The sequence below is a fragment of the Pygoscelis adeliae genome, unplaced genomic scaffold, assembly GCF_000699105.1.
Source record: "Pygoscelis adeliae isolate BGI_AS28 unplaced genomic scaffold, ASM69910v1 Scaffold106, whole genome shotgun sequence".
NCBI classification, from domain to species: domain Eukaryota; kingdom Metazoa; phylum Chordata; class Aves; order Sphenisciformes; family Spheniscidae; genus Pygoscelis; species Pygoscelis adeliae.
In genome coordinates this window covers 4,729,807-4,747,816 of record NW_008824939.1, presented here as the reverse complement: position 1 = coordinate 4,747,816, position 18,010 = coordinate 4,729,807, and the positions used below count along the sequence as shown (strand labels likewise).

General features: G+C 36.8%; 1 protein-coding gene across 1 annotated transcript; it reads right to left on the bottom strand.

The window, feature by feature from the left end:
* Window positions 1–1,219: 1,219 nt before the first annotated feature.
* DCAF17 (DDB1 and CUL4 associated factor 17) lies at window positions 1,220–17,929 on the bottom strand. The gene is made up of 13 exons (XM_009325434.1): window positions 17,739–17,929; window positions 16,326–16,429; window positions 14,881–14,971; window positions 13,800–13,939; window positions 12,938–13,016; window positions 12,670–12,759; window positions 10,408–10,515; window positions 9,769–9,874; window positions 6,072–6,214; window positions 4,624–4,733; window positions 4,140–4,227; window positions 2,478–2,561; window positions 1,220–1,262 (listed from the first exon to the last, which is right to left on the bottom strand). The coding sequence occupies exons 1-13, from the start codon at window positions 17,901–17,903 to the stop codon at window positions 1,251–1,253; spliced, it is 1,320 nt and encodes a 439-aa protein (XP_009323709.1). The 5' UTR covers window positions 17,904–17,929; the 3' UTR covers window positions 1,220–1,250.
* Window positions 17,930–18,010: the final 81 nt, after the last annotated feature.

Here is an 18,010-nt window from a genome sequence, read left to right as displayed (position 1 = left end):
TGGCTTGAACTTTCATCATCTTTTGCAGTATCACAGACCATTTGGTAAACGTAACAACTGAACCTCCTGTTAGGCTTCTGTTCTATATGTAATACAAGGTCTTTGTCAAAGTAAACTTCATGACTGTAAGTCTGAAATGAGAAAAAAAAAAAGCTAATTGCAGTCTCCATTTCCATGACTTGCTAATACCTGTACCATTCTCCTTGGGGAACAAAAAATATTTAACATTGGTGACCTCCGTGATCAGACAGGAATTTTGTGTGGATACACACAGATTGCTCTTCCAGATAAAGGACAGAATTTTAAAACTTTGAGACGTTTCCCACATGCCTACTTTAGGAATCTAAGTGCAATCCAGAGCATCTGATTTAAGATCCTAAGTTGCCTATGCAGTCAGTGATAGAAGAGGTGCCCCAGGTGCTGAATATTTCAGATTATCTAAGTTGGATATCCACCTAAACTTGGACTGTATGAACAGCCCATTCCATCTCTCCAAATATACACAGAGTGAGGTCCATGCTTAATTCTATGCAAGTAGTTCAAGTTAAGCTAGTGAGACTACAAGTTGTAAAGTCAAGCTGATGTAACTAGCCAGAGGGTGAGTATTCAAGTTGATAAATACTTCAGAAATACCTAAACAACCCCTCCCCCAGCCAAAAAACGAAACGAATCAACCAACAACAAAAAAAATCTTAATTTCAAATCACGGAGATTTTCAGATAAGTGAACTACTGTCTGATGGAATACTTAGAATTTTTGAGTTATGATTATTATTTTGTACAAATCTCATCCATAGCACTTGGCAACACTATTTATGTATCTCTTCAAATCTGAACAAAAATGGTAGGTAAATGGGTATGGGGAAGTGCTAGCATAAACAAAAGACAGGAATTCTCCTCACCACATCCCAGGACTCCAGTAATGGAATACTCTTAAGTAGAATCCCATGTTCATTACAATGAAAGTCAAGGTGAGCTCTTCCATCAGCTCCTATTTCAGTAACTGCCACAGTGGATAACAAATCCAATTCATCTTCATAGTCCACAATTTTGAATGTCTTAGGAAAAAGAAAACCTAAAGTTTACAAATCAAACAAATTCATATTCCCCTCTACCTAAATTGCATAGCTCTTTCTTTCAGGTGATAGCAGAATTGGAAAAATTGTAGTTCTTAAGTCTTTTGGTCAAAGAAAACTTTGCCAGCCTGATACCCAACAGGCATCTTTCCCAGCATGAGTTGTCCGATGTATTTCAGCAAAATTCCTTAAGACAGGAGAGAAGAAAGTGATGTTCTGAACAATCCTAATGTGCAAGTAGATGTATTTTATATATATCACACAGGAAATAGAAAAAAGTACTTTGAAATTGGCAGAAGAAACATATTTAAACTCCATGCCCTCTCTTGAAGCAGACATGTTAGAGACAGTATAGCTTAAAACCATTACCGGTTTTGAGGGGATAGGTATATTAGGGTAATTCCATTCACACGAACACCTGTGTGTCCTGTTCAGAGCTCTCTCTTGCTCCACAGAGTATGTGACAGTGAAGAACCGAGACCACAAGGTGAAGACTGAACTGCCTTAATTGCCTCTATCTTGCTGTCATGAATCTGGTAACATACTCTTTAAATTCAAGCCAGTCTTTTTCTTCCATAATGGAAAAATATCTACTGGAATCATAAGTGTAACAGCAGGAAAAAAAAATAGTGTGCAGACTCTAATTTTTATTATGTTTAAAAAAAAAGTGGATAGAAATGAACTGCAGACCTTAAGGGTTATATTGGACTGTCCTGTATTTTTACCATAGTAAAATCTATTTCCTCAGAAAAAAGAATAGAAATGACTGCCAGAAACTGATGAATTTTAACTGTCATGCTTATGTCAATTACAGCTCCAGCTCTAGAGAGCGAGCTAAAAAATATTCTTCATAACCTCTTGAAGACTCAACACCAAGGCATGTGGTGTTTTCACTGTGAAGAAGCAGTTACTTAAAGGAAAAGTGTTAAATACCTTATCCTGCAATCTAATTCAAGTAATTGGAAGAGAAAAATATAGTTTAGAGATACTATATCAAAGACTAGAGGAACCTAAAGCAGAGAAAAAAAGAAATACGTTTCTTTCATTTCGTAAAAAGAAATGTTTAAAGGAGATGTTTGAATGAAGAGTAATGCTTCAACACATTAACATCTCATTTCTGTGCCACTGAAGTCACATAGAGTTATGACGGTGTCATGGGGCATAAGATCAGTTCTTAAAAGAAAGAGACTATCCAAAGCACAAATGTCAACCAAGGAGAAAAGACGACAGAGAGGGGAAATGAAGTAATTAGAAGTTAAGACGACAAAGACAGCCACAGAAGAGGAATAACGAACTCAAAGATTAACACATCTAATGGTTACAGCCACTGCACCTGAAACTAGAATGACTTCTGGCTAAACATCTTAAATAATCCATGAACTGCTCTTACTACATCAGTTACCTCTTGTTCTGGGTCATCATCCAGCAAGTTAAAACGCTTTTTCACCACTCGACCAGAAGCTGTTACAGTAACAGCGTTGTTCACCTTTGGAGAAAAAGAAAAAAGTGGCTCTAGACTTTGGAGCATTTCAGTTTCTTCCTATCTATTTGACAATTTATCTATTTCATGTCTTTTGCTTTCTGACCTTGTTTTAATCTTTCAGATCTTGTTTTATTCGTTAGCTATGCATGGCCCTAGCGCTACTCTCTCTTCTTTAGAAGAGGGCTCATGAACTTGGTGGTTTTAGTTGAGATATTACTGATGTTTACTCATATTCAGAGGTTCTCAGTCCTGTAGAGGTGCCAAAGGTTCTCAGCTACCATAATTTTTAAAACAGAAGTGACTGGAGCCAAGATGCTGGAATGAGAATTGAGACAGCAAAGTCACCACCAATTTGTTTCTTAAACTCTTACTTCCAGAAGATGGGGAAAGTAGCATCTTAAACCACCACAGCTGCTTCCACTGGGCATCATTAACACCAGAAACATTCAAAACTGGGGTAGTAGTGTCTTAATGGAAGTCAAAAGGAAAAGGCACAGCACAGACAGGATTAGAACTCATATTTCTTTGCTCTTATTGCAACAGAAGTTATCTAAACAAACCCTAAAAAAAAAAGTATGGCAAGTCATTAGATGACAAAGCCTCTCCTTTCTTAATTCAATGGAAGTTTTATTCCTAAGTTAGGGTAGATTTTTAATACACAAACTTTTCTTCTGCAGAAGCTTCAAAATTAGTATCACTGATTTCCAGGGACTTTACAGTACTCAAACTATAAAAATTTGCTTTTATGTAAGACATAACTTTGTATGCTGAAGCAAAATGACAGTTCCAAGCACTGCCAAAAAATTTTCTTCACAAGTGTGCTCTTTAACCTTTTTGACGTTTAGATTGTCTTTGTGATTTTCTATCACAAAAGACTTCATGAAACAACCAAGGTGATTTAACAGCTCATTTCTACCAGGAGGTTCAGATCATTCCCTCGCCACTTGGTTCTACCTTTCTGCACTCTTCTAACCCACTGAAGACTCAGTTCTGTTCTGCTCCAGCTCCAGTTCAGCTCACCAAGCAAGCAGAACAGTACTCACCTTTTCTGCTGGGTTATTCTTCTATTATTTTAGTGCACTGCTTTGGCTCACCAGCTGTTAGATGAATGCCAAACCTGTCACAAGGGAGTGACAGATGTGCATGGCCAGGAAAAGAAACAGACTTTTGGAAGCAATGTATTGTCTTTGTTGTGTTATGAGAGACTTGAAACATTTCTAGCATTTGTATGATCAAATTACCTGAGCACCAGGGATGCACACAATTATCACTTGGTAGCACCTTCTTTTGAAGGAAATCTGTCACCATCTTTTAAGTATGTTTTATATCAGCGATACATGGTTATACTGCACACCATAAAGAACGCTGAAAACTAAAGAAAAGACTGGAGGTTTCAGAAAGCAATCCTGAAATTGTTGCTGTTTTCAAAATTTTTTCATACAGCTTAAAGTCCAATAAAGAGACGGAATGTCTTTCAATAAACTTTGAATTGAGCCCATAAAACACGGTGATTACTCACATACGCAAAACCCCTGTGTATTGCTCAAAATTGTACATTGTGATCTCGGACACTGAACTCACAGAGTTTTCTCTGTTGGCCACAATCGTAAAATCTTCTGCAATCTCCATTTGATCTGTATTATTTTTAACTTCCTTGAGCTTCAAGACTCTACAAAAGAAACAGAAATTACAAATAAGTCATGTATTCTAATCCACCTACTACAACACTTCTGTATTTACAATTTTAAAAAATCAGGTATATTAAAACATCAGAAATAACTGAAATTGAAATAAACACAAATAACAAAAATAATTTATCAGTGAAATTTTAACAGAGTGGTCCTTGAACATTTCCCATATCAAAATCTAGTGTTGCCTGCCAGTGCCCACATTCATCACGCAGAAATCTGCAGGTGTTTCTACCAGAACTTCCAATTCTGACAAATTAATAAAGTTTACAGTTTCTAGGGCTTGATGAGTGTTTTGGCCTGCAAATTGTCAAACTACTGAATTTATGCAACTTTTCCTCTAATGAAAATAAGATTTGAGAAAAAAGGCCTCATACTTTATCAAATTTGGTCCCACGTGGATTATTCTACCTGACATATCTGGATGGAAATATATCCAATCAGGTTCCAGTGAACAGCACTTCATATCCTGTATGCCATTTTTCGCCTGAAGAAGGAAGGGAAAGCTTAGAATATTAGTATTTTGAAAGTCTCGCAGATCTAATTAAAGAGGAAATACTGAGCTCCTCTCCACATAATTCTGAAGGTTTTTAAGTATTGCTCCTAATCATGACCAGAAAGGATGGCAGTGGAACAATAATAAAAAAAAAGACTCAGTTCCAATTTTTAATATATTCCATGGAACAGTTTCAACTTTTTTAATATGCAATAAGCAATGACCTTGTACCACAGCTATACATGGTCCTACCTCTCCTGAAACTAAGCAAAATGAAGATTTAGCCTACACTCTGCACACACTTCAACAATTCCAGTAATTTCAGTGTCAAAGACACGAGAAAAGCATTAACACAAATTTTGACTTGAGCTTCAAACCTCATGCTCAGCCTCTTTTGTGCAAATATTTGTGGAGCATGTAAGCCTGGGATAGCTTGCGATTTCAGCTGCAAGCTAGTCAAAATCTTGGGATTTTGGCAGTGGCTTTTTGTTGTTAAATTTAGCTGACCCTGCTCATTCAAATTTTCAAATGTATGAACCCACATAGAAGAAACTAGGTGCGAAAGGATTGTACAAGTCCCTTTGAATCAAAATTGATCTTCAGCTACGGTTGTGAAAGATCTGTTTTGAAAATAAGAGATAAAGGGGGATCATTGATTTGATCAGGCCAGTAAAAGAGATGAGGACATTTACAGGCGAGAAGTTTTTTAGTGAAGAACCCTGAACTAACAGGCCTAGAAGCTGCTTGTATTACAGAAGTATCATCAGGTCAAATCCAGATCCAAAATAAAAGCTGAGATGAGGAGCTCACGCAAAAGAATATGTGATGAATAGTACATAAACAAAAATAATTAGGAATGCTGGATTAAAATGAGTAATAAAACCTTTCTAGGGAGAGAAAGGGAAGGTACAAATCAGGGATAAACTACAAACATTAAGGAAACTTATTCTGCAATGTCTTAAAACTTAAGATGTTTCTTTAGTCATGCCATTTGATAGGCTGACTAGTCAGAATTGCATTAAGATGTTACCATGCAAGGAATCAGGTAATGAGATTCTGCTTGAGCCTTAACTTTTAAGCTGAGAATACAGTGCTGTGTAGCACTGACAGTGCTACAATTATATTGGAATGAAGGAAATAGCAGAAGCAGTACTAATACAGAAGAAAACATTTTACACGTGACTCCACTGGGTAGCAGACGTAACACTGTGGGGTGATCCCTGTGAGAGCACCACACTAGAAAACAAGGGTATTGTTACCTCGAGCACTACTCAGAAGACAAACGTGATACACATTCATTTCAGAGAAGCTGCTATCTGAATATATTACCAAAGCATTGTCTTTCAGAGAACAAATATGGAAGACTCCTTTATGTTTTTTCTTGTTTGGTGTGATGATATAATGCCAAGGGTAACCTCCAATTTGAAATGCATTCTCCAGAGAAGATGCTTCAAATAACAAAGGTGGGGTATCTGCAAATATTTGGTAATGTTAACACCATTAGTAGCAGAACAATCATAATTCCATTGATCCTTACAATTCTAAATTCCAATAAAGCTACTAATTCTTCAGAACTTTTGAAGACCGGTGGAAATACATTGGCTGCAATCTTTTATCTACCACCAGCTATGCTACCTCACCTAGCATCCAGGCACACATCTGCAATTTCCTGTGGAAGGTTACTGCCTTCTTGGATCTTCATGCTGAACTGCGCTTCTGATACCTTTGACTTATTTCATTCCAAATGAGCTGGATAAGCAAAGACGTAGCAAACAATTAAAATTAATCCAGCTCACCTGAATGAGAGTGGACGTACACACGAACAGATCAAAGAACGTATCAAAAGGGTCACTATTCTCTTGGGAAAAATAGTGATAAATAGCTGGAAACAGGCTAACAGTAGCAATCTCAAACAACGGAATTAAATGCAGAAAGATACCTGAATCTGAATATTCCTTCTCCTTTTGCGTAATACAACAAAATAGTGTGGACCACAATGAATGCCATCTGTAGCTGAGTTCATAAAAATGAATAAAAATCTAGGAATTTTTGTAATTAATGGCAAAAGGTATCTAGTTTTCCCTTCAGTTCACTTGGGATAAATTATACAGATGTAATACGCCATTCTTACACGTCTTCTGTGTACTAAACGAGAGAAGCATCTTTAAATGAAATGGACGGCACGGAGCTTTACCACTTCCACCAACTAGCTAAATAAAAGCAATTTCTACAGCTGCTATAACTGAATCAATTTTAGACTGAAGATCAGCTCTTTCCAACAGTACAGAGAAGTGCTGAAAAAAAAATTGACAAGATGTGGAGAAAATCTGCAATTACGAGGGGCATTTAAACAGGCAGAATATAAAAACCCAAGCTGAATTACTGTGAGGAGAACAAGGTTCTTATCTGGACTTTTGTGTCCCAAAGGTCTCATCCAAATTTTGACTTGTTCTTGTCCTCCTTAGTCTAGATAATTATCCAGATCCTAGCCAATGGTACTAAGGTGTCACATGACATCAGAAATTATGTTTACATAGTGCTTCTTTTTCCTTCATTCATGTTTCCAAGAACTTAGCCATTTATATTGAAAGGCGTTAGTTCACTGCCCATGAAAATGAAGTCTTTCCTAAGCTGGAAAGTGGCAGTCTTCTAGTTGTCTTTTGGACTAACACATAGGAAATGGGAGATTCTGTGCAAGATATAACAAAGTAGAGATTATAAAAACCGAGGCACCTGCTGAAAATGTAGAGAATGTTGAAGATGGAGGCATAAGCAGAGGACCTACTGATATTAAAATCTGTCAGAAAATGAAAAATGAGTCAAGAAAATCTGTTAACATTTTACCCTATTGACTTTTTCTTTTTAAATAAAGCATATATAGCAAGGCCCCTCAAAAATTCTGCTAGATGGACTAAATGATAGTTTTAAATGCGTTTCAATCATGTATCAATCCCAAGCAGTACAGGCTGCTGATAAAATATGCCTTTCTTTTTATGTTCATTTGGCAAAGATTTGCAAGATCATAGCCACCTAAACCACTGTGATAGCGTGACTCTGCTGCCTCAACTCCCTCCTTCCTGCTCACTTGTCACTTGCTCTTGTTGCTCCACACCTCCTGTTCTCATTGTTTTCAAGTCCTTTCCCTAGCATTGCCAGTTTTCAATCTCCTGTTGAGCTTCTTAGTTCACTTCCTTAAAACTCTCCAGCCTCATCTAAACATAGAGCCATAAACTTGTTCCTGGCAGCTCTAACAAGTATTTGTTCTAAATGTAAAAACAATATGGGCAAAATATCTGCCTCTGTTTTTTTATGAAATTAGTGTATCCTCTAATAATAAATCAAACTACAGTTTTAAGTTCTGGACCTTTCAGAAAGTGACATAATGAAGATTTATAGGTAGCTTTTCCATTCCTTCTACTGTGACCAAAATCAAATTCCTTACCAGTCAATAGCTGTAAATAACATGGTAGGTACATGGTAGCCTATAAGTTATGATCTCTATACACCTCTCGGGTACCTAACACACCATAAAAACATTACTGTAATAACTGCCATCCCTTCAGGCAATTTCTGTAGGGAGGCTAGGACTAAATAAGCAGGAAAAATTACACAGTTAAATTACAGTAAATACAAGCTTAAACTCTGAAACTCTTAAAATCTCACTCACTGAAGCATTACGTCACATTGAACAGTCAGTCGGCCATCTCATTCTTAAAAGAAAACAGCTCAAAAACCACAGGAATGCAACTATCTGCAAAGAGCAGCCATGGCAATTGTCTGTCATGAGTTCAAAACTTCCCAACCACAAATTCTTGACTATGATTCAAGATCAAAAATGTTTCCTCCAGTACATTGGTTTTAAATCTCCACACTAAAAACTACAATGATCTATAAGACATGAGAACAAATCTGGTATAGGCTTCCTATTAAAACTCCCACAGTATGTTTTCCACAGGGCCCCTAACGTTAAACTGTGGTTTTGCAGACTGAGACAGAGAGGAAAGCGAGGAGAATTTTCTCTTTGCAGAACCTGAGACATCAATTATAGCAGCCTATCACTTTGTTTGATAAAACAAAGCCTTCGCTATGTAAGTCTGTATTTTATCTTTGTGTATTTCCTCAGGTTTATGTAAATCTGGTTTGGTTTGCCTGTTATTATCTGATACTGTTTGCAAACATAAAGATAAAAGCATTTTTTTATGTGGACAGTCACCTGTAAAAAACATTTAATGAAGAAACATTCAAAATTAAAGAAATAAAGGCATGCATTATTTGATATTGGTGAAACCTACTATTTCTTTTTTTTTGGAAGGGTCTCAAGTGTTAACTTGTGAGAATGTATTTCTAAAGTACAAAAAAAAAGTTTCAAAGAAAGTCTCAGGCTTTGGTCATTCATTAAGATTCTTAGCACCAAATTCTAATCTCAAATGCACCAACAGAAATCATTGTTTGGTTTCAGAGAAATTAAAGTCATTACATAAAGCAGAACATTCATCAGTTAATGATTTGAGGCATAAGAATTGCTTTTAATAGACAATTTGTTCTCTCCTCAGGAATTAATTTTATTGAAACTGGCACATTTCTGACAACTTAAGAATTATCAAAATGCAACTCAGACAAATTGTATTCGGTCTCCTTGAATTCCCTCTGCAAGTTAGATTAAACGTTCTCACATCTTTTGCTTACATACTGTATACTGTTTCTGGGTGTTACTAACAGCTGTGCTAGCCCTTCCTCTTTCCCAAGATCAGCTGTGTCTCAGAAATAAGGGGTTTCCACATCATGCATTGCTTATGAAGTTTTTCAAATAGCTTCGTTGCTGTACTAGTTTTCTAGGTAAGCCCTATGTAATTAATTCTTTTAATTAGAAGTAAAGCAAAGCACATTTTTACTGTAACGTAAACACAGAAATATAGCTACAGCACAATAGGAGTACAGTAATTTTAATGTTTTTTCTTGGTGTGAAATTAATAATAAATTAATCCATAAAAGCCACCAGCCAAGATAATACAGACATCATAAATACCTGTTATTTTAATGTTACATGGAAGACCAAATGGATACTTTCCTACAACTCCCACTTGACCATTCCAGTTGAATTCATGTCCCAAATCAAACGGCTGTTCCATGAACTAAAATAACACAGAACAATTTAGCTTTACTGATGCGTATTTACTTGCTGTTTAGTTTTACTGCTCTGTTACTACTGCATTCTTTATCTTGTTAAGATACTGCTTGAAGTCTTATTTTTGAGTTAACGTTTGATTTTTGATTGGAAGAATATAAACTCAAAAGTCTCACTGCAGTTCTGTTTCAGATCAAACAATCTTCCATGCCCATCAATTTCTAGCCTTAACACTCATCTATAACTACAGACTAGGTGTGTAAAGAAGAGCACACCCTGGTCTAGCATTTACATAGCTCCTCTCTATATACGCTTAAGTGCCTGTCTGACCCTGTATCTCTTATGTTTTGCCACCTGTAACTGATGTGGGTAGAATTTTCTGATAGTGTACCCATTTGCATCTTCTGTCTATAAATAGATTTAGGCAAGAACTCTATCCTTTGACACATTCCCCATGTACCTATGTGGCATTACATGAATATTTATGATTTGTTCCCTCAAAATAGCATGGACTGTATGAAAAATTTTGTATTTCATTACCTGTTCAGAGATGGCCTGGAAGTTATAGAGCCTGACCAGACCCACGCTATACATTACAATCAGGATTCCATTAGAAACAGCAACATCTGTCACACTATTACCAAATATCTGGGAAAAAAAAAAGGAGAAGAAAAATAGTCTATTAGGGAAGAAATAATTGAGACACGATGCAAGATACTGCCATTATGTCCTTAAATTTGCAATCACTTTAATTTTTTACTCTGACCAAACCCTACGATCAGTGTAGTTCATGAAGTTTTCTCTAACTCATCTGTTCTGCTGAGTTTCTATAACACTTTGCATTGCAGTAATACCTGACGTTAGATTAGTCATATTCTGCAAGCAGATTCATTGTCTAATCAATTCTCAGTATATCTTCATATCATGTTACCCGGTTATTGTAATACATGAATAGATTATATTACCCAGCATCCCACAGGAATGTTAGCAAAGCTAACAACTTTAGTTACTAAAAGTACTGATTTCAGATCTTCTGTTCTTTCTTCATCACCAGGGTAAAATACTGGTCTAATCATGGCTCTATGACTGTGTACAGCTGTACTAAAACTACATTATCCAGCTGTCACAGAGTACAGGATCCTCTCTGAATCCAAATTAGACACATACATGAGAAGCTGACTTACCCCTTTTAACAATTATGCAGTATTCATTTGTGCCACCGCTTAACACATCTCCACTGAGAAAAACCCAACAAACTAATTCTTAGTATTTAATGAATAACAACACGTGAAGTTCGTAATTTTTGTAATAGAGATGCTTGGAAATGCAGTTTTCATTTCTTTAATCTGAATCACTATGTGAAAAAGCAATTAAAACAGGGTTAAAACAGGCTTAAAAACAATTTTAAAAAAAAGAAACCCAAAAGCTGTAATACTCCTAAATCACTATCAAGGATCTTGCGATCGCTTTGGTCCTGAAAGATACATTCACTCCCGAGACCTTGCCTTATATTTAGTCTTATGGCTCTTTCTCAATACATTTGTTAGCTTAGGTCCCAGAGTCTTCCAGACCCAAAATCTAATAGTCTTCCAACCCTAAACTCTCCTTCCTTGGGACCTTAGCTAGTCTGAACTCAGAATTTATTGTGGTATACCATCTCAGTAAAGCTGATGCATTAGATGCTTCTGCAGTCTTGAACAGTAACCCTAATCCTAACTCTAATTAAACAGTTACATTCCACTGATCTGTATCAGGTTTGGCATTGCATTCACTGGTTGCTTCCCCTGCTGGGTGTATTCCCAAATCCTGTCCTGACATTATTCCTAGCTGTAACAACTACTCTGATGAGTACTCAGTACAGGCCCAACTGAAGAAGTACTCTTTTAGACCTTTTGCCTATTATGTCCATGATGAATCTGGCATGCCATTCTTAACCAGATTGAGAATACCTTTGAAACTGGTAACAACTGTTTTTTCCAGTCCTAACTACTAATTTTGAACAGAACAATACACAGTGCCCCTAAACTTTCATGGGCCCAAATGAAAAATGTTTAACCCCATTCCTTCACTTGCCAGCCCAATCTCAATTACAGCCCCAACCTAACCCAGCACCCCCTAAAACCCACTAATAGCTCTGGACCCCAAATGAGACTAGCTCACAGAGCTCTGAAGACAGAGTTTGCATGTATGCACTGTTCCATTTATAAGTAGTATCCAGAGCGTTTTTGACTTAACATAGAAATGTTTCTTCACCAGAACAGTAAAACTTGCCATCTGGCTTGAGGTTTCCTAATATATACACTCTTACTTACAGGTCACAAACCAACCTCAGAAAGGTTGTTTGCTCTTGACTGATAAAGCAAGACACATATTTACATTTTGCCATTCAATATCAATGATAATACAAGTTTGAAACATTTGTAACTGCATACAGAATTCATAGACTATTACTAGGAGTGGGTCAGAAGCACATCTATCTTTCTTTAAAGAGGTGAAAAGAAGTCTACAAACACTTTAGGATTCCCTAATTCTTATGATTGCTATAAGTAAAGGCTAAAGTCCTTCTACATGTCAGAGAGTAACCCAATAGCAGAATGCATTTGTATTTTCTCTTCTAGTCATTTGAATTAAGAATCTTCCCCCCCAACCAGACACAAAAGAACATTACTGCTAATTAATGTTTCTGGGCACTATGCTTTTATAAGCTGTAAGTATGACTTCTGAAATTCTGGGACAATTGACTAAACCATGCCTCTTGTACAACTACAGTACAGATCATGATTAACAGAGGAATTAACTTACCTTTTTGTTTATTTCTAGCATTCCAATGAATGAAAGAGGCAAAACTTGGAATACGGCAAGATAGAACAATACAGACTGTTGGATACCTGCCTGGGAAGGAATAACAATACTGAATACAATTATTACACTTGAGGCATTTATTAATGGTAGGACATCTTCCTCTTCTACCATAGTAACAAAGCATAATGTCTCCATCTCTGTCCTTGTAAATTTTTTTTAATCTATTTTGTAAAGATTTAAGAATGACAGATTTTTTCAACAAACTTACCTGTCGTGCTGCTGCAGGGAGTTTATTCTGAGCTGACTTTACAACCATTACCTCTTGAGGAGTATCCCAGCTCAGATACCTATTTGTGACAAGAAAGGCCTATCTTAATAATTTAAAAATCATTTGATAATAAATACATTATTTCAAATAAAATATAATCTACTATAACTAGGCAGATCCCTGTGTCCAGGCAAACTGTTCAGTATCTGATTCGGGAGAGGTGCCTGAGATGTTTGCTGTTTGCAATAATGCAAAACCCACGGAACTAGGAATGGCTTATTCCATACAGGATTGTGAGAAAAATTCTGAAAGTATGAACATTCACTGCCTTAATTTTTCTCCTTCCCTTCACAAATCACTGCTTTCTTATCCTTCAGTCTAAAGGAAATAATTTCTTCTGAGAACTGAAAAAAAGATGCAGTTTACCAGAAGCAGTAACTGCTCTGCTTTTAAAGAGCAAAATAGCTACCCTATGGAGAAGGGTATGCTTGCAAGTTAAAAATGGCTTAAACTTCAAATGTATTTTTCTTATGTTTTATGAAGTTTGTTTTACAGCTCTTAAGGGTCCTCTCCTGGTATGTTGCCATTGCAATATTAAAGGCTGTAAAATTGTCAGAGAAAAGCCAATAGTAGCCTAGTTTTTGTGGCTTTTGTGGAACTTGATACCAAATTTGAGACCGTAATACTTAAGCTGCTGAAATTCTTCTATAGAAAACAGCGTGCAGGAACAATACTCCAGCTAATATGCTAGACTAACAAATCTGAAGTCAGCCATAGGATAGTACTAAAATAAACATGATTCCCTTTCTCCAGTATAGTACTAATGATTTTTAATTATATAAGCCTAGTCAATGTTTAATACCTGAATTTGCAACAGGAACCGGCAAGATATATTTTTTCCAGTATTTCTCCACTATCAGCAGAGAGACGTAGAAGCCAGTTCTGCACTGTCAAGACTATCAGGGAAGATTTATAGTCTGATGGACTTGGTAGCATTTCCCCCTACATAACAAAAGGTTATCAGAACAAAGTTTGTATTAGGAGAATACATAACATTTTGACACAGTAGCAAGAAAATAGAAGTTAATACATGTTCCTCAAAAACTAAAGGTGGAAAGCTGCCGGCTAATCACATCAGGATCTCTAAGCTCGTGTCTGTGCTAAATAGTCAGCTGACTATCACATAAATAATCTGTTGTCACACTTTTTGCAAGGCAGCTACCTCTTCTAGAAAAGACACCTCTTAAAACTTCTTTGCCTTGCACAAATGAAGTGTAACTGCTTATTGATCTAATTGATACCAGTCTTGAAGAGACAATTGTTTAAATATTGCGGAATAAGACATTAAGTAGTAACTCAACAGTAACTGCTAAGAATGGTATTCACACTGCTTTATTTTTAGGCACCTCAAGGATGGGGCTAATATTCCTAAGCTCTGTGGACAGTGGAAGAGAGAAAAACTCCTCAAGAAGGAGGGAAATTATATCATCTATTAGCTAGAAACAGCAGAACAGCTTTTGGGCAGAGTTGCTTTAATGGGTCTTCAGTTTATCTGCTTTTTTTTTTATGTCAACAGATCTCGTAAAAACTAAAACTCCCACCTACTGCCATTGCTAATTAAAAAATAAAGAAAAAATTAAACAGAATTTATGTTGTAAGGAAGTAGAGTTAGTTGCATAAGCATAAAGGCACTGTTTTTAAAATCTTCCACGAAAGCTCACAAAAAAGCACTTGAATGCACTATTGAGAAATTCAGAGAAGTATACCTCTGAACATTCAGTCAAAATAAATAAGCACATGTTGCAAACCTTAAATGACCTAACTCTATAGAAACACTGAGAAAATAGTTCACAGGGAAAGAACACTCTATTCTAAATATGTTTCACTGAAAGATATTAATTTGGTTTTTTCCACAACAATGCTTTATTAAAAAGTAATCTTACCAGTGGGCATTCCAATAATAAAGCATCTTCTATTTTTTCTGACTTAGAACACTTTGGCTTTTGATAAAGTATTCTTGGCTCTTGTGCAATGCTGGAGGAAAATGATTGCTAATCATTAGTCTACTTTATGAACTACTTTCTATCAACAAGTCATTTCATACAGTTTTATAAATCCTGCCTTCTCTTCAAGCAAGTCAGAAATCTAAACATCTTGTTTTTACTTTGTAAATATATCCTGAAATTGCTCTCAAAATAAGGCCTAATAAACAACAGTTAGTATAACGTAATATTTAAAAGCTAACCTTCTCTGTATTTTGTGGTTTGGTATTTTTGTTTTGTTTTGTTTTGAAATAACAAACTTAATAGTAACATTCTTACTTTACTGATACACATTGAAAAGAAAGCATATTCCAGAAACTAACAATCATCCTGGAACCTTCCCCTCAAGCTCTTCTAGTGTTGCCTTTCATAATATAAAGGCGTGGCATCACGTACAGATATTTAACACACCCCACCCCACCCCCAGTAGAATAAAAACTTCACAGTGTGCAGAGTTTTCCCCTCAGGGCTAGGATGAGACAAAAGATAAACCTGAAAGAAGCTAGAGGGTTAACCTGGAACTGGAAAGCATTCAGACAATCAATGTAGGAATAAACCACGGCTAAGTAGGTTTAGATCTCTGCTGTAAGTGATAGATTAATTTAATTAACTCTCAGCGGTTTACAGTGACAGAATAATTTGTCTTATGTATCATATGACACTGTCTCAAAACTGTTCTGACCACAACTTACTCAGCAATGCAGTTCTCCAAGTCCCTGCTACCTCCCTCACAAGAGGGATGGGCAAGAACAAGGACTGGTGTACGCAGCATTTCCCGTCCTCTACCCTGCCCTGTGCTGCCTCCTAATCTGTGCCTCTGCAGCTGATGACGGAACAGGAGAGTACATCAGATCAGAGAACTGATCTGCAAAATACATTAACAAAAACCAGCAAGTACTCCACACACTGCACTTTTACATGAACAATGATTTAATTCTTTAATGCAGAATTTATACCAAGCTTGTTACATAGGCTGATTTTGTGACACATTCTTTAGCACACTGCTAGTTACCAGATCACAAAGAACTACTGTTCATTTGGCTTTTTAGTGCAAAATTATAAAATGCTGATAATCTTCCACTCCTGTTAAAGTGCCCTGAAAGCTGAAGTTATACAGCACCAGTAAGATCAGACTTTCCTTCGCCAAAGCAGGTGGCACGTTAAGACACAACGGCATCTGACTGTAATTTAATAAAGATTTATGCACCTGGTTATTTTTTGTTCATAAGTAAATTCCACTCAATTCACAGGGGCTATTTGGATTAGTAAAGTTAGCAACATATCTAAAACAGAATCATAGCATTAAAACTGTAAGCCAGGGTAACTTTTAATTGTAAATTTATTACCTGCTAATACAGCACTGGTAATTGTCTAAGTAAATTCTTCCTCTTTCATATGCAATAGGAGATGCAGAATGAGTTGTCCAAACGTTCTTGAATTTAGTACTTTCCTGAAACAGACAGTGATTGTAACAGTGATGGCTTTTGTAACAAACCTTGCTTTTGGAAAATATTTTATTTGGCTCTTGCAGCTGAATAATTTACTTTAATTGAACCTTTGCTGTTGAATACATAAGGAAAAATCTTGGGTTTTTTGTTTTAAACCAAATTAAAAGACCTTTTTTAGGGAAATTGTCTTTTTTTTTAAACCACATTAAAAGATCTTTTTATTAGCTATTATGGACAGCATGGGTAATGAATATTTTGTCATTAACTTGCCTGCATTAAAATTAAAACTGGCAACTAAACTTTAATGGCAACTTTTAAAATCAAGGACAAAACTCCCCAGAGTGGAGTTATGCACATAATCTTTTCTATGTAATTAATTGAATTTACTCAATATCTGACTCCGTTCTGCTGTTGCTGTTTTGTGTGAAAGGTAGAAAAATGTGTTTACGGTTATTTGCAAAAAGTGCCTGAAATGTTAATGGGATAAACTGCTCACACAGAGTTTCTTGCATGCATTAGAGACGTCAGGAGCTCTATACCATTAACAAAGGTTCCAGTCTTACAAAAAAAAAAGTATTTGTGTAAGTCAGATGTACTCATTTTTATTTCAATAAACCTTGCATGCCCATTGATCTAGTTGTATAAGTGGACACTTTAGCTGACTTCCAATAAATGTATTTTTAAAATAACACAATTGCCAATTCACTTCCATATATTCACTTTCAATGTGTTTCAATCAACGACTGCATGGCTGCAGTAATCGTTTTGATAAAAAAAAAAAAATCAAGTTCACTTTAGTCTATAATTGGTTTAATTCCTATTTTTTCTGTAACATGAATTTCACTGACACATTAGGGGTATGTTTACCTGAAGACCTCTGCTGATTATCTTATTTTGTTGTGAGAACTTCATTCGAATTTAACACTGATGCTCGCTAAAACACCATGAATTTAATATTGGTATTAAATATTAAGCCATCTTAGGGGAAGAAATAAGTGATACAAATCTCATAAAAGGCTATTTCTAACAGGATTATTAGGTTTACAAGTGCTTCTGCAGTTTTTCCACAGCACAGTCCTCTCTACATTTCTAGGTCTGAGCCTCATGAAATAAATTTAACCATTTGTAACTCTCTCCAGCAAAACTGCAGCTTTTTTCTCCGCAAACTTGTTAGTCAGCGTGACCAGGGACTTCTCAAACACCTGGGTTGAGGACTGACGCTCAGACCACCCCGGCTGAAACCCAGTACAGGCAGGGGCTCAGCCAGCGCCCCTGGCTGAGGGGGCATCGCTAGGAAAGCATCGCTATTACCTGACATAGTATCTTTCTGAGGAGTCCCAGGTTTTTTCTGTGGGCGACACCAGCATCTCTGGCATAAAAGCCGTGGGCCCTGCGGGTGAGGAGGCGGCAGACGTTGCGAGCCCCAGGCGCCCGGGAGGCGGCCCTCCTCCCGCCGGCGGCTGCCTGCGGGCACATTCCTGGGCCTCGGGGCAGGCTCGCCTTTCTCCCCCGCTTCTGGCCCGCTCTTGGCAGGACGAGCAGCCTTGCAGGGCCAGGGCCCCGGCCCGGGCCCGCCCCGGGGT